Source organism: Poecilia mexicana, unplaced genomic scaffold (genome assembly GCF_051168715.1).
Source record: "Poecilia mexicana isolate PSO_F unplaced genomic scaffold, ASM5116871v1 scaffold_17, whole genome shotgun sequence".
Lineage (NCBI taxonomy): Eukaryota > Metazoa > Chordata > Actinopteri > Cyprinodontiformes > Poeciliidae > Poecilia > Poecilia mexicana.
In genome coordinates, this window is record NW_028263386.1 from 12,159,223 (window position 1) to 12,182,941 (window position 23,719).

Genomic DNA, 23,719 nt, shown 5'->3' on the forward strand with positions numbered 1-23,719 from the left:
CTGACCATCATCCCATCACTTTTATCATTCTCTCTCAAACCAAACCTCTACACATCTTTTCCGTGGTCTCCGAGTGAGAAAGGTGTGAGAAAAGGTTATTCTGTTAGGCAGAGCTGGGTGGCTACATGGGCAATTCAAGTTTTTCTCTAATATGCATTAACAAATCAAAACAAAACTGTATGTTTTGTGATGAGAGAAAGGCGTTATAAAATGACATAAAGCTCAAAAAAGTTTAAATAACATCCCCTCCCTCCCGTTAAGCTCACTTCAACAGTTATTTCTTATATCTTCATTGGATGGCTCTTCGGCTTTATCTCTTTATTTTTATTCCTCAAGCATCATCTCACTCCCAAAGAATATTTTACAACCCAACGGAACCTGATCATTCCTGTTTCTGCTTATTAAAACATGTAATGTGTATCAGGGACCAAAGCCGAAGGGATTTTGGGAATAATTATTAAACTCTTGTCTCAGACTGACAGAAACGGCTCCTGGCTATGTAGTTGTGATTCTTGTGTCCAATTAAAATTATATTTTTGAAATAAATGAGATTCTGCTGTAAGCTTCTTCATATTCTTCGTAATGCAACAGCAATTTTAAAAAGTCTGTAAATGTGTGTGTTACATTTATTTATAAGTAACAGAGAAATCTTTGTAATGTTTTAAAAGACAAGTCAGACATATAAAATACATGACCAGTGCTGCTCCTCTTGTTCTCACTAAAACTAGAAAAGAGAACATCGCTCTGATTCTAAAGTCCTTACACTGGCTCCCAATAGCTCAGCACACAGAATATATACACAGAATATAAAACATTTTTGTTAGTTTAAAAGCCACTAAATTGTAAGCATCAAATACATGAAAGCTTGCACTTTATTTCCCCAGAATCAGAACTAAACATGGGAAGCAGCGTTCAGTTGTGATTCTCCTCTTAACTTCTAGAAAACTGCAAAAATCCTGAAACACTGAGTTCTTTTAAAGTTAGACTTTTATCAGTTAGTCTAGAGCTGCCTTTGATTAGCAATAACAAGAACATCATTAATTGTAGTCTGCATTCCAACTTGTCCTTATGTTCCTTTAGTTTGCCACTGCTATGTAATGTTTCTTGCTGGTTTGATGTTTTGGGTTTTCATCATGTAAAGCACTTTTGAATTCTCTTCTTCTTCTTATACAAACACACATGCACTGCCTTATACTGGAAACTTTTTAAACTACAATGAAGTAGTTTAGTCATAAAAGAAAAATACTAAACCAGCTTGGATAAGTATGGATCTACATTAATAACACATGAACTAATTTGAGATGTTGAAAAATCTTGCAAAAGAAAGAAGAGTGAACTAAGCCACTGCCCAGGGTCAGCATTCGACACAAACGCCTGAATTATACAGGATATACATTATAACCTTTTGTAGTAAAGGAGTTGATAAAGAATTAGCTTGCTTCTAAACTTGCCCATACTGTTTCTGAATACTGAATTCAATAGAATTTCTAATTATTTCCATTTTACAACTGCAGTAAAATTCAAAAGAACAGATGAAAGTCGCCACTAAAACAGATTTACTTCTTGAGGTGATGGAAATTTTAAGGTGTCTAGTAATTTGGTACCGATCCTGTAATTCTGTCTCTTCACATCTTTTTGTTGGAGCAACAGCATCAGGGGTAGTGATTCAAAGAAACTGTCTCTGTAGGGAGCCCCCTGGGAACCTCTTGAGTTGATTGTGATGGGAAAATTGTTCTGCAAGTTTCTCTACATGATTGTCTCCTTTTTCTCTCTCTGCCTAAAGGCCAGCAACATTCTCTGTCTGTGCAATTTGAGCATTGATTTAAGTGTAAGATGTGTCCACTCCAAATAAAAAACAAATAGTCTTTGTACCAAGTGCCTATTTAATAGATTCACTTGTGTGGTTGCAAAGGGTTTCTCCCAACGTTCTTTGTTAGAGGTCTCTCTTTAAGTGATTTTTTTTTTTTTTCAAAATTACATTGAAATGACTGTTTCATCTCTGAGGTTACAATTCAGAAAGTAAACCTGCATGTCCATTTTCTAATATAAAGGTAGAAGTCGTCTGTGTGTATGACAGTTCCGGTCTACATGTCAGTCTGCTGAGCTAGATTCTCTACACCAAATACTACTGGGAATCAGCAAGGAGGGGACGAGGACGGAAGCAAAATTTCCACTAATAGCCCGGAAAGCAGACAGGGAGAGACTTCCAAAATTAGATATCATCCTACACCATACATTCACTGTGGAGCCATATATCGGTAGTTTTAAAGTTATGCTACACTGTTTCCTTTTTTAAATGTTAGCTTGAACAATTAAATGATCACAACTTAATAATATTCCAACTTTTCCACCGATGTTCCTGATGTGTTTCTAGATTTTTTAATGTTCATTGTTTATGTTTTTTAAAAAAAAAAACTCTTAGGCTTTCAAACTCTGAAACAAATTTTGCCCTTCCAAGATACAATTACACATAGGTAGCTTGTGTTGGTGTGCCTAAAATCCTAATAAATTGAATTTAACTATATGAAATGTGGGGGGGGGGGGGGTCCAACTGGCTGCAAATGCTTTTGCAAGTCACTTTACTCTTTCGTTTATGTTGCATTTATAATTTTTGCATTTGTATTGACTTACACGCAATAGATAAGTGTCAGGATTCAGGTTGATACGAGGTACTTTAGTGTCACATCTTGAGTTTAATGATCCTTTACTGGATTTTAAACTTTTGAATTGGGTTGGACATTATCTTTGGCTGGACTCCACCTTTACTTTGCAGTTAAAGGATGAACTCGCCGGGACACATTGTGGACCAGTTCACTACAATTAGTGGATCCATCTGTTGTGCTATAACAAACATTCGTACATTGACATTCATGTAATGTACAAGGACATTATTTCTGTGAACAATATAAGCAGTCTCTTGGGGTTTCGTGGTGAAGCAGCTTGTGTCTCTCCTAATTAATTTCTGCCTTTCTCCATGGCAAACTGTCAAATGACAGAAAAACTAGAGCCAAACCAGCAGTCTGTGTTATCAGTGGTGCTGATGCAAATATTTCCAGAATGTGGACCTCATTGCATTCATGAGTAAAATGTCATTGCAATTTTGCCAGGACACGCTGAGGGACTTATTAAACAACTGCAATAATGAAAAAGCATACCTTCATGGAAACAATCCTCTTTTCTTTGTAGATTCATTCCTGTTCATCCAGTGAATAAAAACTAATTACTTTCTCTTAAATGCAAAAACAGAGCATTTTTATTTTCCAAAAGTTTAAAAGCATATTAAAAGGCAACTCCACAAACCCAATTATGGAGCTTAAAAAAACCCTAACAGGACCATAACTTCAGCACAAATGTTGGAGATGTTCCTATAGAAATTGATTATTTGACAGAAGGTGTGAGCAGTTCAATCTACAGTGGCAAAAGTCTTTAAGGGATGAAACAAGTGAGAGCCATGTGTTAAAAGTAGCAATCACGTTACAAAAATGACAAGCAGAGAATAGCAGCTTTTAGTGATAGGGGAGCTGCACATTGTTGATTGCAGCTTTACAAAAAAAATTCTGTTTTCCTTGCCGAATCACCGAATCACTTTGTTTTATCATCACCTTTTGCTCTGTGCTCCTGCAGTGCTGCTCTGCAAAGTGTCTTGAAAGCAAAAATGCAGCTGATATGCTGAGCAGTACTGCATTCTCCTGTTCTGGTGCTTTAGGAATGATGCATTTCTATGTCAATCTGTTAAAGAAAAAAATACATTTATTCAACCCAGAAGCAAAAAAAAAAAAAAAAAAAAGCCCCTGAACTGCATTTAGTATATTTTCACTTACTCAAAAAAGAACCCTACATGCAGTTTTTCATCTTATTTTGGTTATCTGGTTCAAGAGCAACACAAATGTTTATTCAATGTCAAATGAAACTGTGGATAGGAAATTTATGAAAGACAAACCTTTTCATATGTTTAACAAAAGCAGGCCCAATGCCAAATTGAAACCCTTCTCTTCTGGCATGTGGTTCAGACTTGAGAGAGGCTGATTGCTTTGTCCCAAGCTAGTATGACTGCCACAGAGAGGCCAGCATGTTCAGCTGCTGTCAGACTGATGAAAACGACTGCATGCCCAGAAGGTTTTTTTTTTTGTCTCTACATCCTTAGTGGTGTTTGCCTCAGATAATTTAGTACCATTTTTGTAGACCTTCTTTTTTTAACCTGTGTTTGTTGAGGCTCTTGTAATCTGCTTCCACCGTACCTAATGAACATAATCTATTTCAATAATTTTAAAGGGTTTCTCCAAGTCAGTGCAGTTTTTCAGCATCACATAAGATCTTAAACACAGCTTTAAAATTAATTTTGATTTGGACTCCTTTCATAAGAGGCCTTTCCATTGTGCTTGAATACAAAACGTATAACTTGCCATAATTTTTCCAGAAAAAACATCTGACTCGTTGAATAGTCTTAGGATAATGCATCTGCTATGTCAGCCATGTTTGATGATTTATTATTAGATATTAGAGTTTAATGTAGTGTATGTTAGAATGCCTTGCAAAATTTTTCAGACCACTTAGACTTTTCTAAATACATAACTACAAATTAAAGGGATTTTATTTGGATTTAAACCAACATTAAGGTTTCAAGAAAAACAAAAATAAATTGTACATTTAGGCAGCTGGTTCCCTTCAGAAGTCACCTAATAAATAAACAAAGTTTATACATGTGTAATTTAATCTAAGAATGAGTACAGCTGTTCTGTGAAGGCCTCAGAGGTTTGTTAGAGAACATTAGTGAACAAAAAAACATCATGGAATCCAGGAACGACAGAAGTTGTGGAGAGGTTTATTGCAGTGTTAGGTTGTAAAACGTTATTCCAAGATGTTCAAACAAACCCAAGTGGAAAAAGTACGATACAGCTGCAAACCTACCGAAAGAGGAGCTGCCCACCTAAAGAATGACATTAAGAGAAGTAAAGAAGTCTGTGGTAAATCGGGAGGAGCTGTAGTGATAGAAGCAAATCAAGTCTTTGAATGGCCTACTCAAAGTCTAGACCTCATCCCAATTTAGAATCTTTGCTAAGATTGACAAGTTCACAGGCACTCTGACGTGTCGAGGTGATTGAATTTTGTCGAAAAAAAGAAAAAAAAAGGTATCAAATTTCAGTGTCTACACATGCAAAGCTATCAGACACATCAAAATACTTGTGGCTGTAAGTGGGGATTTCCCTCTAGTTCCCCATGCACACAGCACTTTGAGATTTTTATAGTTAAAAAAAAAAAAAAACGCCTCTGGTTGTAATGTGACAAATTGCTGAAAAAAGTTCATGGGGTCTGAAGATTTTTGCAAGGCATGGTACTTATTGTAGAAGTAGTGATTTTTTTTTCTCCACTTCTTTTCAATATGTAACATTTTAAAATAATAATAATAATTTAAAAAAAAAACATATTTTCTTGAAATTGTGAGTCACTGTGTTTTTCCTACAAGAACTTATATATTGTGGAAACAGTTTTAGAACACTTATGGCTGTAAATCACGTGGTACCACTCAATGTCAAAACAGTTTCTTAATCATCTTAGGTACATCCCAGCACATGAGCAACTGTACTGCCATCTAGTGATACCACGCCTAATTAGACCCTGCAAAGAACTTAAAGTGATGATCCAGTGAACATTAATGTGACCAATAAGAGTCTAATCATTACTTCACTTGTGTACAAGTTAAGTTGATACTTAAGTTCTAATTACTGTAAATGAGCACATTAGAACTGTTCTGTTTATTTTCTTTCCATTACATGTAAATGAGAGCCGCGGGGCGATGAATAAACTCACAGAGGAGTAAACCGTTTTTCTGGCCTGAGGAAAGTTCACAGATCCCTCGTACACTGATTGCTAACTTTAACCTCTGCGTTCACAGCTGCACTGTTTACTTTAGTTTCTGGATGCAGTCAATGGTCTGCAGGAAGCATTGGTCCAGAACGAGGGAATACCTCTGAGGAGAAAGACGGAGAAAGGAGTCATTCAAAGCTGGAATGACAAATAGCCGAGGCTGTTTACGTACGCTGTGTTTACATAAGTTTGTGTTTGGTTTGGTGGCTTATTGGGCATTTTGGAATAAATCTACACCTTTCTGCGTAATACAGCTACATAAAACAAGAATAAAATTGTTTGCCAAAGTGTAATTTATTTGAAGGTGATGACACTCCGAAATAACTGAAGTCAACAAGAGCAGATGCATTAAGCTGTGAAATTAGCTTACCTGAAATTACACTATAACCTCAGTAGGAAACAGTAGGAAGCTTTATAAAAAGAAAAGAGCTTACTGAAATATTAGAAGTGCTTAACTTGTTCCTATCAGTTAGTATTTACACATACACATGGTGTGCTCGAAAACATTTAGCATCTTCCAGGAATCACATGGAACAATCAATCAATCAATCAATCAATCAATCAGCAAGGGACAAAAAAAAAACACAAAAAAAACACAATTTGCTCCATGGTATGCATCGTCTTGTGTAATTTACGCCAAATCAATTCAGATCCCATTGTATCTAACCTGCTCATGCACTGCCACCAACTCACTGTCACCTAAAAAGGTTCCTCACCCTTCATCCAGGAGGTGCTCAACACAAGATGTTTTATGTTACTGTGAGCATAAGGGCTGTCTTCATCATGTCCAAACTCTGATATTTTTGTCTTGTGGCTCTTTCTCACCAGGTCCAAATGGGACCTGCCAATCTCCCACAGGGTGCTGGAAGACATAGTGCGGTATTTGAATCAGCACACTAAGCCAGCCATGGTTTTAAATTAAGCGTGATGTGGAGAGGGCAGAGACGACAGGCGGGGCAGGTTTTATTTTTTATTTGTTTTTCGCTGAAACACCTTCAGATACATTAAAATAACTCAGATGTACGCATGTATGTAAATGTTACACCCATCAGCAGAACTGAGACAACGTTTGGATTGAAAGTCTAAGAGGCTTTCTAAAGATTTTATTCCAGACATAATTAGCAGAGTTTTCCGTTAACGTTTTTGCTCATTTCTAAAGTACATCTGCTCAATGCAGATAGGAAGAAAGAACGGACAAAAGCAAAGCAAGAAAGTATGAAAAATAAGGAAATGGAGGAAATGATGGAGAATGAAAAAAAAGAAATAAGGATATGTGGAGGGAAGGAGAATAGGGAAGAAGGAATGACAAACGTAGAAGGAAAACGGAAAGAGGAGTAGCAGGATGAAGGAAGGACAAATACAAAGAATGAAGAAAGGAAAGAAAGACTGAATAAAAGAAATAAGGAAGAAAAAACTGTTAACTGCATTAAACAATGTTGCTGAGAATAAAGCCTGAAAACAAACAAATTTTACTTATATTACCCAATGAATGAATTTTTTTTTTCAAATTCATTCAAACCCAGTAAATTCATAAAATAAATTCCCTACTTTTTCCAAACGCTTCCCAGGACATCTTGGATCGCTGATCACAGACTTTATTCTGTAAATGCATGATATGCTCTGGGAAATGAATTACAGTCCGTTTGTGTAGCTTTAGTTTGCATTCACTTCTAACCACTATTCCCACACATCTGGTTTCAAGTCAGAAATGATTAGTGTGGATATTTAACAGGAATATCAACTTTAGGAGGAACCTAACAGAGGTTAGTTTAATGCAATCTTGACAGCAATTTTGCACTATTATTCGCAACCATTCACAGCCAAAATGACTAAAAACAGGAAGAAAATACAGATAAGCCATAAAAAAAAAAATAATAATTTAACAAAAAATTAAATTGATTTGCCTGACACAAATAGAAAACTTACAAGCATATATATATATATACTTTTTTTTTTTTTTTTTTTTTTACAAAATAAAAGTGTCAATTTACATTTATGAAATGACTATCAGAGCCAACATGACACCGGGGGGGGGAAACAGATTAAGGTCAAGCCATTCCCTAATCAGTAGGAACAACTGTCTGCTACTATCAAGGTTAAGCAGGAAGCTGTTCCACAAAAGTTCCTCCATAGTCCTTAACCTTACGTCACCTGGTCTGCATTACAAATCATTCCAAACTGAAGTGAGAGTAAGATATCCGCACGATTTGTGTGTGCGTGCGAATGCACACGTGTGTGTGTGTGTGTGCGTGTGTGTGTGTGTGTGTGTGTGTGTGTGTGCGTGTGTGTGCGTGTGTGTGTGTGTGTGGCTAAGGAGGAGAACTTGTTTCCTGCAGGCTGCGGTTTGTCACATGTGACAAGAGAAGGTAGGGCTGAGCAGCAAGAGAGCTTGAGCAGGGAGCAGCCAGTTCTCCTGGTTAGTGTCTTGTCAGTGCTGTCACAGAGCCTCCAGGAAAAAAAAAAACATGCTCGACTTGTCTCATCACGTCACCATAAAGCTGTACGCCGTGATGGAGAGTGCTCTTTTGGGATGCCCTCAGAGACTGTGTTTCCTCCAGCTGAATGACCAGACAGGAGACAGCGAACAAGAGCAACATAAACAACCAAAAGATGATGGGCAGAAGCTAACCCTGTGCATGGGAGCTGAGACTGTTGCCACACATCATTAAGTTTGCTGTGTGGTTAAATTTCCATGGGATGAAGAGAAAAAAACACTGTCATGTTTAAAATCAGGAGCAGCTCACAACACCATAAGATTGTTGCAAGGTAAAATTTATTCACATTCCAGAGATTGATCTGTTTGTCTGTTTTGTTTTATTTCTTTCTGCCTTGTAGCTCCTGCCCTATTTCTCCTGAGGAACAGTCATGGCAGCCATGAGTGAGACAGACAAGGTTGAGCTGAACAAGGGTATGCTAGAAAACCCTGGGAACCCTTGGAGTTGAACCCTTGGAAAACAGTTTTATTAGCAGAACGGCCACCTGGTCACACTGGTCCTTATCCTTCCCGTGCTCGATGCAGAGTCCTTTACTTTGAATCTGCTCATGCCCTTTGTAACTGCTGCTCCAATATCAAGGTTTTACGGCGCTCCTCTTGATACTTCTTCTCTGCCTCCAAACACACTTGTTTCATTTCTTTCTCTCTGGAAGATACACATTTTCTTTTTGTCTTAGATAACATAATTAAGTAACTTCTTAATACACACACTTCATTGCTTTCTCTTTGGACATCTAAGGCAACAATAAAATTATTGTCTATGGGAATCATCTGAAGCACTTCAATCCAATGTAATAGATAGTGATTCTATCATTTACACTATTAAACCTTGGACCATAGATGTACTATTACAACCTGAAAGATGTGAAAATGACCCATAGCATTCTTGTGAATGTTTGAATAGATCGCAGCCAAGATTTGGATTAAAATCAATAAAAAAAAAAATCAAGAGTCGAGTCCACATTCATTTGGTTTGTTCCTTGTAGAAGCACGTTCTATCCATGTCAACGATGAAGGGGAGCCGGGAGTATTTCACTGGAAATCAGTAAAGTTAACTTTACTGAGTTCCAGGATATTTAACTGAAATCAGTTAAATGTTCTGATTTCAGTATATTTAAAGTTTTCTGGCAAACAGAAAGATTTGTAGAGTGTGCATTACTTGATCTGTAGAAGCTTAACCAGCTCCAGGAGGCGGTTCTTCTCCACGCTGAGGACTTTATACGCACTGCTCTGGGCGATCAGTGCACTCACATCAGCAGAACAACCCGGACACTTTGAATGACTTCTGAGAACATCAGACACAATCAAACAGTTCATAGTTTGGATTAATTTACATTGATGCGATAATAACTGACATTTAAAAATAAGATGAATCATGTAAACATATATGATACAGCTCACTTACTTTAATTCCATCTCACCTCCCACAGTTGCAATTACCAATTTATGGCCTAATTTAGAGACTGAACTGAAACAGATAAAAATATGAGAAATCATAAAATGCTTTACTCTTCTTGCTTCTTCAGTCATTGACCTCTTTCAGTCAGTTATTTGTTATCCTTTGTAAAACAAGTGATCTTAGTTCCTAGGAGAGTTTACCAAAACATGCACTTTATACCACAAAACAAAATCCATTATGTTTCAGAGGGTAGTTTTTATGATCCTCTTAATAAATGAATAAAATAACAATATAAAGAATCAAATAATTCAGATATGTCCGAAAACATACTCGGGTGTAATTCTTGTGTCACTGTCTCCATCTTCTGGGTAGAATCCTGAACTGCAACTTTTTATTTTAGGGCTTAATTGTCTGTCCACACTCTGTTCCTTCAGTTTCTGTGAAAACAGATTTTTTATTTCCAGCAGGCAGATTTGCTTTATAGTGGTGCTACAGCACTAAATATTTCTGCTTTTTTTTTTTTTTTTTTTACCTTATTGGAAAACTGTTGCCTTTCCTGGAGCTCTTTTATCATGGCGTCTTTCTCTGCTACCATGAGCTTCAGTTTCTGGATAAGACAGTTGTTCTCTGGGGACCCACTCTTGATCTGTGCGCTCTGCTGTTGGCCGAGTTGCTTTAGCATCGTCTGCATCTGGCTCTGTTGTTTCTGGCAGGGGTTAACCAAACAAGGTTGTGGGAAAGGAAGGGCCTAGAATATTTCTCTCTTTCCCACTTTTATCTTATCTAAGGGCTTACCAGCAGGGTATCCACAAGCCCGGTGTCATGTTTCCCCTTCTCTAATAAGGAGGAAATCTGCATTTTCAGAGTTTTGATTTCCTCGGACTGAGTTCTGCTCCTGGCTTTGGAGGCTTCCAGCTTTTTCTTCACATCCTCGTGTTCTTTCAAGAGGCCTTCATGATCAGCTGAGATCCTCTATAGATTTACCAAAAGCAACAAGCAAAAAAAGTAAAAAAATTGTACCGTAATATTTCATTTTGTTTTTAAACTGAGTTATTGTTTAAGTACCTCAAATGCCTCCCTCTTTTCCTTCTCTATGGTACGGATGTAGTTGAGGTTTCTATTTTGGGCAGGGGGTTTATGATGGGCTGCAGTGCCAGAAAAATCCTGCTCCACACTCTGGACATCTGCCTGTCTTTGCTGACACAGCTGCTGCTCTAGCTCCCGTACCTGTTGTATGAATTCAGCATTTTCTGTGACATAACTTTCAGGTGCATCAAACTGAAATTGGAATATCATCAACATCAAATTCAGTTAGTTTCAGGAATTCAGATCAAAAACCCAGAAACCCAGATATAGACTGATGACACGCAGAGTATTATATCTCGACTGTTTATTTCTATTGATCATAGTAGTTATAGCTTTCGCACAACCAACCTACAACTGTCATATTTCTTTTTTTAAGACACTCCTGAACCAGAAACTTCTCAGTGATGTTCTTTTTTTTTTTGATAGAGAGGCACCTGCACAATCATAATCCTGAAAACCAACCAACTTCTTGAAATAAGTTTTCATAATGAATGATGGACAATACAAAGGACATTCAGTCACCATCTAAGTTTTCCAGCTTACCCTTGTTTGAAGAGCAAGAATCTGCTGCGACCGGCCTCTAAAGCTCCCAGGGTTGTTGAGCATCTGCTGAAGGTTGACCTCCTCTCCAACTTCACTCAATAAAACCTGCAATCGTTCATAATTTTAAGAGTAGACATAGACATACTCTATTATCATTAAAATTTTAATGAGAAAAATTTTGTTGCCTCCAATAATTAAATAAATAAATAATAATAAAAAGTACCATCATAAATATATAGAATAAAAACAGATCAATCAACATGTCATTAAAAATACATAATGTTGATGAGGTATGAAGTAAATAAAGTGTACATTATGGACATTATGGTTTACCTTTTTGTTTTGTTTTTAAACTGTGCGTTATTTCTGTAGGGCAGTAAGAAGGATGTGTATTTAACAAGGAAACTAAGTAAGAAAACCAAACTATGCTTCTGGAATCAAATAATCTATATACCACTAATGACAGTAAATATGGAGGTTGCTGTATCAGTCTTGGCCAGGATATCCTTATAAAATTAAAGACTTCATCTCAAAAATATAATTTCCAGGTTATGTGTAAATGGCCTTCAAGGTTATTTTTATTCGTCTCACTTTTCAAACTTATCTTCGAAATGCAGCTTGTGTGGTAAGAAAATACACACAGTCCCATTTCTGATAGCCAGAGAATACCGGGCCTTCAGCTGAAAGGCCCTAAAATCCAATTAAGAAGTCATAAATAAGCATAATTAGAGCTCTGTCAGGTGGAAAAGAAATAATGAGATTACCTTCTGAGCAACCTTCAGCTCCTGTTTTGCAGACTGAACCTGGTTTCGATATTCTGTCACTTTGAGCTGGGTAGCTGCTAGTTTTTCTTGCAGAGACTTGACCAGCGGGTTTTCCTGTTGCTCAGTAGAAAAATGTATGTGATTTAAAATGAAATGCTATCATGTCAGGTTTCAAATCAAGAGAATGGCATTACTCAGTTTCTGTTTACCTCATGGTCTTCAGACGAGCTTTTATCCAGGGTTTTTTGTGTGGTTTTCTGTCCAGGTGCAACATTCTCCAAAGCACACTGCAGCTAAACAAAATGTTGCTTTCTGTGGGTTTTGACCTGTAACTTCAACTTTCCATCCAATAAATCAAACAAACAGTGCTTTACCTCTTTCTCGAGCTCTCTGATCCTATTGCTGCTTTGCTTAGATCTAATCTTCTCTTTCTCAATTTCTGCATTTAGCTCTCTATTCTTCTTGGAAAGCTCAACAATCTTGGTGGCAGCTACAGCTCCGGCTAAACCTGATGAACCTAAAGGGATAATTCACAAGACGACAGTGAAGCCCCATTGACTCTTGTATGTAAAATACATCCAAGTTGTCTGCTTGTACCTGTTAAGGCCAGTCTTTCTTCTTCTCTTTTCTTCTTCAGATGTTTGATCTCAAAGTCCTTTTCACTCAGAAGTTTGAAGAGCCTCCCATTTTCATCTCTGAGCTCTCGAATTTGGTCTAACAGAATTTCATCCTGCTCCTTTAACAGACTTCGAATGACAGACGACACAGCATCATCATGTTATGACTATTTATTTATGTATTTATATATTACTTAAGCTTTGAGTTAAACAATACAGTTTTATTTAAACCGAGACCAAGTGAAACCACTTACCTTTCTTCAGGACTGTCTTCCTGAACGACTTGTTTCGACAGATTCAAATCATCCTGAGTGCCTGTCACACTTAAATCACTGGGTTCTTTCTTCTTCTTCCCTTCCAGTTTTCTTTTTTCCTGCTGTTTTTGCAACGTTTGGAACTGAAGCCGCAAGGCATTCAAATGTTCATCACTCTCCATGATAAACAAGGTAGTGGAAATAAAGAAACTACTGAAAGAAGACAAAATGATTGTGTTAGCTTTGATTACTTGATCAAAGCTTGATTGTGTTGATTGTGTTTACATTTGTACACTTTACTCATTTTCACTCCAGTAACTGACCATTATAGCTTAAATTTGACCTACAACTACAAGGCACAGCATGGGTATGGCCTCTGACATGGACAGTATCAACAGCAGATTCTTCAAGTCCTGGAAGTTGTGAGGTAGGCCCTGCTTGTCAGATCTGCTTGTCAAGCACGTCTCACACATGTTCAATTTGTCTTAGATCTTTGCAGGTCCAGTCAAACTGGTTTATGTGGTCCCCAAGTCATTCATAATCCATTTTAGCACAACACTGCCCAAATAGCCACACTGCTGATTGAGATTTGTACACATAAAACAGAATCACCAATGTGATTTTTTAAGTTTCTAACTGAAAACTAAATGAAATGGGTTATCACCAGAATGCTGCATTTGTCAGGTGCTGTCAATGCTGAAATTATGTTAAAGAATTTAAGATGCCGGTAACACCGGTCTTCAACAAGAACTGACATAGTAATCAGGTACCTATTCATAAATGTATCTTTAAAATTCGAACAGAAATCTTTAAAGGTCACAGGACATCTAAAACTGTAAAAGCGAGGTTATAACCTACCTGTAATATATGCAAGAGTTAAGATATTTGACTATTTAACTGCATGTTTTGCTTTGAAAATGAAAACGTAGTTTCCTGAAGGGGACACTACTGTCGCTATGACAACGCAAATTCTGTGACTTTCAACGCGATCTCGCGTGAACAGGGAAGGCACATGCTCTTGTTAAAATGCACCATGACAGCGGCCATATTGCTCAGGGTTTCTGACGTCTGTTACTGTTTAGTGACAGGAGAGAGCTCAGCTTGATTAATGAAAACTACCGGGACACAATAATTCACAACATATAAACCTGCTAGTTAGGCACTAGGAATATTATTTACTAGGTAAATAATATTCCAATTATTGTTTTAGGCTGTAAGACTTATTTTAACCACATGGTGGTGCTGTAGATCACTGAAGATAAGAATGCCCTTTATACTGCACGTTCATACTACGTGCATATCTGTAAACATTTTGGACCGAGATTTCATCTTAATTAAGTATTAAAACAAATAGTAAAAAAGAAAAGAAAATTAAATTAAACCTTAAGTTAACGAGAGGACGAGTCCCTAAATGTGCGCAGTCATGCTGACTCTGCTTCTCCAGTAGTATTGTTATGCATACAAGAGGAACGTGACATCCGTGCTGGAAATGGTGAAACTTGATATGCAGCAGCTGTACACGTTGATCTGTTTTCTTTACTAAAAAAGAGTAACCTTCATAACGTGCTGTCAAAGACACAGTGGCACAATGTGTCTTTGACAATGTGTCAAAGACACAATGTGTCAAAGACACATTGTGTCAGATTATAGATTATATAGATTATATAATCTATAATCTTAGATTATAGATTACGGTTCTATAATCTAAAAGCATCCAGTGCCTGCAGAGTAGCAAGCCATAGAGCAGAATAGAGCAGAGCAGAGGCTGGATTGGAAAGGTAAAGGTAAACGTAAGACTTTATTTATTTATTTATTTATTTAACCACAAATGACTAACAGAAAGATGACTAAAGCACCAAAACAACAGAGGTAAATACAGTATCCAATAAAATAATTTTGCTATAATTGTTTTCTTTAAATAGAACGTTCAATCCATATACAAAGTTGAATAAAAATATATATATATTTTTTTAAACCTTTTTTCAAATATATGGAGTATGATGTTTGAATGGAAAGTAAAACAGAGGTTTAATCAACAAGTTGCAACAAGCAACTGAGTGTCACAATGACTATCAAATTCTGAATGAATGCACGTGACGGGGGGCGGGGCATTAGAGGCTCTTCAGCAGATTAGCTACACCTTTTTATTGCATTGATGGGAGTGTTTCCCATGTTTCGAATTGGAGTAAAACCAAGGTATTATTTTACAGTGTTGTTTATGGGGAGGAGGGATGCAACTACTCTAGCCAGCCTTTATCATGCTGTGTTTGAGCAGTTATTGTCATGGCTAAACACATGAAATACCACATACCAGAATGAGGAAGAACAAAGAACATCCAGTAAATATAGTTTTATGAAATGTTTGTTTAAAGTTAATGGTTGCAGTCAAAATGACACGTTCAGTTGTTTCTGAAGACGACAATACAAATACAAATAATATTTGTTAATGAAATGCTACATTGACATCACACAGTGTGTTCAAAAAGTGTGTGTAGGAATTCTGTTGAATTAGCAGTCAGTATCATCACTGATGGCTCACAAAATAGTTCAAGAGTTAATTTTGGTAGATTTAAGTTGTAATAGCCTACAGTTAAACAAATTCTAGCTTGAATAATATTACATGAAGAAAATTATTACAAAAACTTTATTGCCCACACTGCTAGACTGATGACTTGTCTGTTGTCCAGCAGACAGTAGTTGACACCCTCCAGAAAAAACATAAAGAGGGCTTTTCACATAGTCCTGAATGGAAAGTTGAGTGGAAAAATTAAAAAGTGCAATCTATACATACACCACTGTGCAGTATGTCACAAAAATAAATGGGATGAAATACTGATTCACCAACCGCAATAAAATCCTTAGCATGTCTAATTTGCCTTCTGTTGTCCACAATGAAAAAAATTACCTACATTTGATTGAGCCACTTATTACATAGTACAAACATAATGTGTTGTATTAAGAGGACCAGCAATTTACTTTAATTTGGGGAAAAAAAAAAAAAAAAAAGTTAAAATGCTCAAATTTAAGAGAGCCACATATTTCACTGGATTCTTCATCATATCAGTTGGTTTGAATATAAGCTCATATTGAAACTGGTTTTAGAGCTACTGCTTGTTTATTCAACATAGTCTTTAGAAAGTTAGATTTGCCGAGTCATGCTGACAAATCCACCCCAGAGGTATTTTCACGTTGGAATGCCATCCAGGCTCTGTGATGCTGACAGTACTTGCACAGCCCTTCCCACATGTCAGGTAGACAGTTCATGTTGCCAAATAAAAACTAATCTTTATAGCAGACCTTAACACACTGCCTTCATCAAAGGCATACTGCAATGTCAGTGAAGTAATTCACTATATGCTACATGTGTTTCAAAGAGTACAAAACATTGTTTAAGTTACAGTAAGTAGGAGATTATTTAATGAATGAAGAAAGGAAACAATTTTGAAAACAGTAGCTACCAAAAGCGAGTTGGACTTGCTGTGCATATTATCATATAAAATATGAAACTAAGAACTGTTCCAGGTAAAGCACACAATATAAGTGTACACACAGCAGAGATTCAAAACTATTTCAGGAAATGAAAGTGACTATCTCAAATAGCCTGGTACATACAATAATAATCAGCCCTGGAGATACCTTAGGAACCAATTAACGTTTGCCACTAAAACAGGCTGCATTGTGTTTGACAAGTTACACCACAGTTTATGCATATAAACTTCACATGATTTTTTTGTGTCATTAATATCTCATTGCAAAAAATATATGAAGAAAATACTGAGAAATTTAAAAAAATGGTTACAGTACAATACAGAGAATCTCAATGAATAAAAATCAGCAATTTAGTAGAAGTATTTATAACAAAAAAAACCATTAATTTTTCTTGCAACAGTGTGCAAACATCTGTTAAAGCTTTTGTCGGGAGAGGTGAACATTTTACAGAAGAAAAAAAAAACGATTAATATGGAAATGCTTTTAATTTGGCTAATACCCAAATTACCACATAAAAGCATAGCTGACTTTCAACAGGACAATGATAAATGAATATGAAAGCCAGAACCTTCTGTCTAGAGTCAGATTTATCCTCCTGGTCATAAATATTGTCAAATTTATCTGCAACTAATTTTGTTTTATATAATACACTAAAACATTAGACAAAAATACATCTGTGTTGCCATCCTTATCACAAGCATCCACCCCAGTTAAGTTTGCAGTGGCAAACATTTTCTGTCGAAGGGTACACCATCAGTTGGTTTTTAGTCATCTGTTAGCCTCTGAATGTACATCTATAAATGTGAGAGTATTAAAGACACAAAAATCTAATTGTAAGTCTCTGTTCAACTGTGTTTTCCAGCATTCTGCTCTTCTTTGGGGTGCCTAATGTACTCGTTGTACATTGAATACAGGACCCCTAAGAAAGAAAAAAAAATAAGAAAAAGGCGAGTTAGAGAATGGAAACTTAAAGACAGAATCAAATCAAAAAAGTTGCAGCTCAGAGTTGTGATAAATGAAATTCAAAGTTATCACTGTTTGATAAAGCAAGAAACACAATAAGGCAAACATAGTTCTCCTCTATAGATAACTAAAGAGAACAATGGAGTTTCATAATAAATCAAGCCTAATCCTTACCACAATAGGAATTGTGCAGTACAAGCTATAGTGAAATACTCAGATGGAATATTTAGAAATTATATTCAGAGAGTATTAAAATTATATGTGCTAATATTCTAACAGATTAACAGACTGATCTAGGCTATATATCACTTTTCCTGTAAAAGCACAGGAAAAGTGATGGGAACACTTGATGTAAAAAAAAAAATGCAATTTCCCTCAAGTTTCATAGCATCAAACTGGCACATTACACACACCACAGCCAAATGTTATCAATTGGGTAAAATTTCAAATTTCAAGAGTAAACACATATAGCAAGCAATAATTTCTCAATAGCCAAGGGTCCAGGCCCTCTGTATGAAGCAAAGCATAGAACAAAGGACTATTCTTTTTTTTTTTTTTTTTTACCAGGGTAGAAATATTGTGGCAAGCATCCAAGTCTGGTAAAAGCCTTAAAATAGACATAAATTCTACTGAAGATCTGCTATCCGCAAATTTCAACTTTACATGTATGTCAAAGCTGAGGTTAGAAGAATCCTAACCTACTTTCATCCTGCCTGTCACCAGTGTAACATCTCCCAGGGAGACAAATAAGATCAAACTGGGAATGTTGATATCGTCTTTCTCACAACCGTGAATGTTTTTTATCTCGTACAGACATGTAAATACATTCTAATGTAAATGAAATGAAAGATATTGCTAATATAAAACCAACCTACATAGAAACAAGATAATAAATGATACATACCTATTGTCATGGCTCCAACCACAAAGCCTTGTGCAGCTACACGCATATGAATCAAGTGCACCGACATTTTTGTGTCCCCTCGATTTTTCATTTTGTACAGCTGGTGTCCAACGATGCCAACAAATCCAGCCAATCCTGCAAAACAACTAGGGATTATATACAGCTCAATTTCAAAACTGCATACTGCAACTACGAATATGAGACTTCTTAATTCGACTTGGACTTTTTCACTCCATTACCATGGAACAAAACGTACTCACCCAATGGAACAAATGGATTCTCCTTCACTTTCCGCATTAACTTTGAATCATTTCCTTCTTCGTAAGAGGACATCTTGACTATGGCGCACACAAAACAGCAGATTTTTAAAACATTTTTACAGTAATTTTCAGAACTTTGACAGTTCAGTCAGTCCAGAAAAAAAAAGCTTATTATAAAGTTGGTTTACTGAATCTTATCTCTAGATATATTTAAACACATTCTAAAGTTGCAGCCTTACTGGTTTCAATTTAGTTGGCCTCATCATGACCTGTTAGAAGGTGACATGAAGGGCAAGGAAGATACATTTTTAATTTAGGGAACAATTTACTCATTTATAGACAGCTATAGCAGGCAAATTTTTTTGTTTTGTTTTTCTGTTTAAAAAAGAACGTTGTTTAAATCTTTTCAAACAGGTTGAACGTCAATTCAGGGCCTAAGCAGCCAGGGAAACATGAGACAGTAAAAACAAAACGCTCATTATCGGCTGTTTACTAACTAACGTCGCAGTTTTAATGTATAGAGTGGAAAAGATTTTACCTGCGTTGCTTTGGAGAAGCTTTGCAAAGAGACAGTCAGATGAGCTTCGTGAGCACCTCTTCCAAACACAGTTTTCACGGAAGTAATATTTGTAACACCGCACCCGCAAGACTCTGATATAACTGTCTCTGACGCCGGGCTGACGTCACACTACCACGTGGTTAGTTCAATGTTAGAAAGAAAAAAAATGGAGATACAACCATCGCAGTTCGAGATGATAGCAGTTTTATGATATAGCAAGTTCCGCTTATGCTAAATGTAAGTAGAAAATTTAAAATAAAAAAAACTAGTAGCGCTACCGTCTTATAAAAAGGTTTAAAAGTCTTGTTAATTTAATCGTACTATATTTTAATTTGTAATGTAATCTGTAATTTAAATTAAAATAATAGTATGCACTGATGTTTTTCCGAATGTGACAAAAATCACATTTATTTGATTGCAGCAGACAGCTATAGACATATACATAATACAGAGTGAAAATGCGCCAAGAGTACAGATAATTCCGTGATGTGTTGAAAGCAACACTAGCTTGCGTGCTAGGACAACGAATGGCTCCACCCCCAGCCAGAATTTTAGTAAAGTCATCCCTGTAGGTGTGGCCTCCCTTTCAGGACATAATTTGAAATAGTGAAGTCAAATTATCTTTTTGTTTTTGTTTTTGTTTTTTCTCATGACCTAAATTAGCTGACATTGTAAAAATATAATGTGACGTGCTATTTCAAAACAATCAATGGCAAATAGTTGCAAGAAATGTATATTCCACTGCAGCAACAATGATATTTTCATGAGTATGCTAAACAAACAAATTTCACCAAAATATTTGTTCCTAGACTTCTTGTCTTATCGTCTGCATTTTAAAAGAGACTAGAGTCTTGTCCAAAATCCTAAACTTTGAATTTTGAGTTCTAAGTTGATTGAATACCTTTTATGCATTCGCGGGCCACTTTATACTTGGTAGTACATGGCTTAATTACCTTTTTCTTTTAGAACTGCTTTAATTCTTTATGGCGTATTAAACAAGGTATCCTAGACTTTGGTCCTTACTGAGATGATAGCATTCCGAAAATGGAAAGAAAAAAGCAAGACTGCAAACTTACTTCGATTTGGGTGTCCATGTACAGTAAAGACGCATAGCCACTCTGGAGGAGCTGCCAATGTTCGCAGGTATAGATAAAATGATATGTTGATAGAAGAACTGTTGGTCAATCATTTTACTTCAAAAAGTAGGGCTAACCAGCACTCAAAATAATACATAGCTTTTAAGAAGGGAAAATATAAAATGTGTTTGGCTACATGTCATCAACCCATTGAACCATTTACCTCAGTCATTTTTTCGCCGATAATTGTTCACATAACATAGTCAAACACAGAAGCAGCATATAATAACGCTCTTTCATAATTCAACAACATTTAATTTCCTTTTGGGATTAATAAAGCATTAACTTATATATTTTTTCTTGCATAAAAAATACACTTAAAGCAACTAAGCAGTTTATGTTTTTTCCTAGAGGTTTATAATTATTTTATGATATGTTCTGCGTTGTGTTCATCTTTGTTGAGAGAAGACATCAAAAAAAACAGATCTGAACCCTAATGAGCCTGTGGCATTTCCTTTATGTAATTACAAGCTCAGATCTGAGTGATCAAGAACCAGATGTACACTGTAGAATGTAAATTAAAGCTGAGAGGTGAGAGAGAAGTTTCCAAATCTTCCTAACCTTCACAAAGAACAGTTAAATAGATATTTCCCTTTGTTACAACTTTTTTTTTTTTTTTTTTTTGTAAAATGCTGTTCTGCCATTTATGCATTTATCTCACATCATTAACATTACATTCATATTTTTATGACCTGAAATTATAAATATCAAGTACAAAAAGTTGTCCTATCACACTTAGAATTTCACATAGCCTTCTTAAAAGAGACAAATATCTCAGAGCATAACCTTGTTCAAAATAAAGTCCAAACTGTAGTCAAACGGTTTAAAAGATTGAGGTGACAAAAAGGAGCACAGCTCCACTTAGTGGTCTATTGTTGAAAGTGCACTAAAATGAATGTAGTGCGAGTTCAAATGAAATACAGTCCTCTGAATCCTTTGTTTGTATTATCGTTAGAACCTCAAACATCCATGTATTTTATTGGGATTTTATGTAGACCAGAACAACAGTAGAGAATAAATATGAAATAAAAAGGCAATAATATAATTTTGGGCTGTACAGTGGCACAATTGGTAGCACTGTTACCTTGCAGCAAGAAGGTCCTGGGTTCAATTCTGGGCCTGGGGTCTTTCTGCATTGAGTTAGCATGTTCTCCCTGTGCATGCATGAGTTCTCTCAGGGTACTCCAGCTTCCTCTCACAGTCCAAAAACACAACTGTTGGGTAAATCGGCCTCTCTAAATTCTCCATAGGTGTGTGTGTGCATGGTTGTTTGTCCTGTGTTGTCTCTTGCCTGAAATGTTTGCTGGAGATAGGCACCACTAGGGACAAGGGTGTACAGAAAATGGATGCATAGGTAATACATGGTTTTTAACATTTTCAGCTAATATAAATGTTTGAGGACAGGTTTTTAAAAATTATATATGTATAGCATATTAGTTGTGTAGATTTCCCGGTAACACTTTATTTGAAGGGGGATGAATAAGACTGTCATGACACTTTCATTAACATGACATAACACCTGTCATAAACATGAATAAGCCTTCATGAATATTTATGACTGTTGTCATAAAGCGTCATTCGGTAAATTATGACACTTTTAATACAAAGTTGACATTATTCAAAATGTCTTTGTTATGACAACTTGACATTAACAAAGAAATCATTACTGATATACATTTGTTATAAAAGTATTACTGATTGCACTTTAAAAATTAGGTAACTTTATGTTATTAAAGGTAAAGTTTAAACAGTAATGATTTCTTGGTTAATGTCAAGTTGTAATAACAAAGACATTTTGAATAATGTCAACTTTGTATTAAAAGTGTCATAATTTACCGAATGACGCTTTATGACAACAGTCATAAATATTCATGAAGGCTTATTCATGTTCATGACAGGTGTTACGTCATGTTTATGAAAGTGTCATGTCAGTCTTATTCAACCCCTTTCAAATAAAGTGTTACAGATTTCCCTAACAGCCAATCACATCAGCAAAAATCTTAACAATGCTTTCTGACATAAACCAGTAGATGGCACTATATGTCTGCTGATAAAACACAAGGGCAGCTGGGTCCTTCTTCTTAGTGTAGACTTTGCAGGCGTCATTGGCTTTTATTAACACACCATTTTCTTATTTTTAAAAGATTAAGATAAAATGATGGCGTATTTAGAATATACTGCATTTTCACCAGGTTTCTGTCCAGGCACTAACCCGAGAATGTAAATGGTCTTGATGAAAAACAATCCTACCGTTTGTAACCTCTCTCTACCACATTTCACAACATTCTGCCTGTCATTTTGCATTGTTAACAGACAAACAGAACACAGAAACAGACATGACTCTGCTGCAGTCTAAAGTACATATTGCTCTCTCATGCAATAAAGCTTGCATCATTGTTGCAATTTAGTTCATGGCCATCATGATAGCATAAAATACATTTCCCTCGTGGACCCATTTTTAAGCAAGACCAGTATTACTGTTTGCACGTTCAAGTACATAAAGATTAATCTTGAACAGATGATAGGGTTTGTGAGCGAAATGAAGGTCAGTGGACTGTTTCATCAGTAGTTCAAGGACTGAATTCTTTCAAGGTTTTCTTTTTTTCTGTTGAGCTTACTTTGTAACCAGAACATATAGTGTAATTATAACAGTGTACTAATATAACAATGATGTCACTTGATTGGCTGTTTTTAATCTATGCACTCAATACATGCTAAAAAATGAAATAAAAAAATAAAATAAAATGCAAATATTGAAGAAAAAAAAATGCCCTTTAGGTTTGGTTTGGGAATTCTAACTTTCTGACCAGAACTTTTTGTTTTTTTACTTACATTTTTTGTTCATACTGTAACTAAATTTATTCCTTTCAAGTGTGATTAAAGCTTTTTCCAGTCAATGTCCTAGAAAAAGTTTCACATTTCATCCTGTCTTTTCCAGGCTTCTGTAAATCTTTTGAGTCTTTTCTCTGCAGGGTAAAGCTGTAGTAAGCAATCTTAAAAGTTCAGATGACATGACACAACTCTAATCTCAATATCTTTTGAAATTTTATGTTGGTTTTACGATCAATTGATCTCAAATTCTGTTTCCTATCAATTTCAGTTTAACTTGCAAAGCTCCAGCTGATTGGTGGCACACTCCATCAGCCAGTTTCTCTTTAGATGTTCTTCTTATCCACATTAAGACATGAAGGTAACCTGCTGCAGAAGCATCAAACCCATTGAGAAGCATTCCTCACACTATTACTCAAACAGTTAAAAAAAAAATAATTGCAATCATTTGCATCACTCCATGATATTTGTGCTTTTGTAAATTTTTTCCACTTTATTGCTCCTTTTTCCCCTCATTTGCATGTTCTTGTTCTGTGGGAGAATCCTGGAGAACCTGG

At 36.0% G+C, this 23,719-nt stretch overlaps 2 protein-coding genes across 2 annotated transcripts; both read right to left on the bottom strand.

The window, feature by feature from the left end:
* Window positions 1–6,822: 6,822 nt before the first annotated feature.
* Window positions 6,823–14,659, bottom strand: ccdc13 (coiled-coil domain containing 13). The gene is made up of 13 exons (XM_088014536.1): window positions 13,023–14,659; window positions 12,749–12,897; window positions 12,526–12,668; window positions 12,361–12,444; window positions 12,152–12,265; window positions 11,388–11,492; window positions 10,824–10,985; window positions 10,554–10,730; window positions 10,291–10,464; window positions 10,089–10,195; window positions 9,765–9,827; window positions 9,519–9,644; window positions 6,823–9,005 (listed from the first exon to the last, which is right to left on the bottom strand). Exons 1-13 carry the CDS (start codon window positions 13,202–13,204, stop codon window positions 8,906–8,908), a joined length of 1,686 nt encoding a protein of 561 aa, XP_087870662.1. The 5' UTR covers window positions 13,205–14,659; the 3' UTR covers window positions 6,823–8,905.
* Window positions 14,660–16,118: 1,459 nt separating this feature from the next.
* Window positions 16,119–19,332, bottom strand: higd1a (HIG1 hypoxia inducible domain family, member 1A). The gene is made up of 4 exons (XM_014980931.2): window positions 19,177–19,332; window positions 18,639–18,716; window positions 18,379–18,513; window positions 16,119–17,430 (listed from the first exon to the last, which is right to left on the bottom strand). Exons 2-4 carry the CDS (start codon window positions 18,709–18,711, stop codon window positions 17,357–17,359), a joined length of 282 nt encoding a protein of 93 aa, XP_014836417.2. The 5' UTR covers window positions 18,712–18,716; window positions 19,177–19,332; the 3' UTR covers window positions 16,119–17,356.
* Between the last annotated feature and the right edge of the window lie 4,387 nt (window positions 19,333–23,719).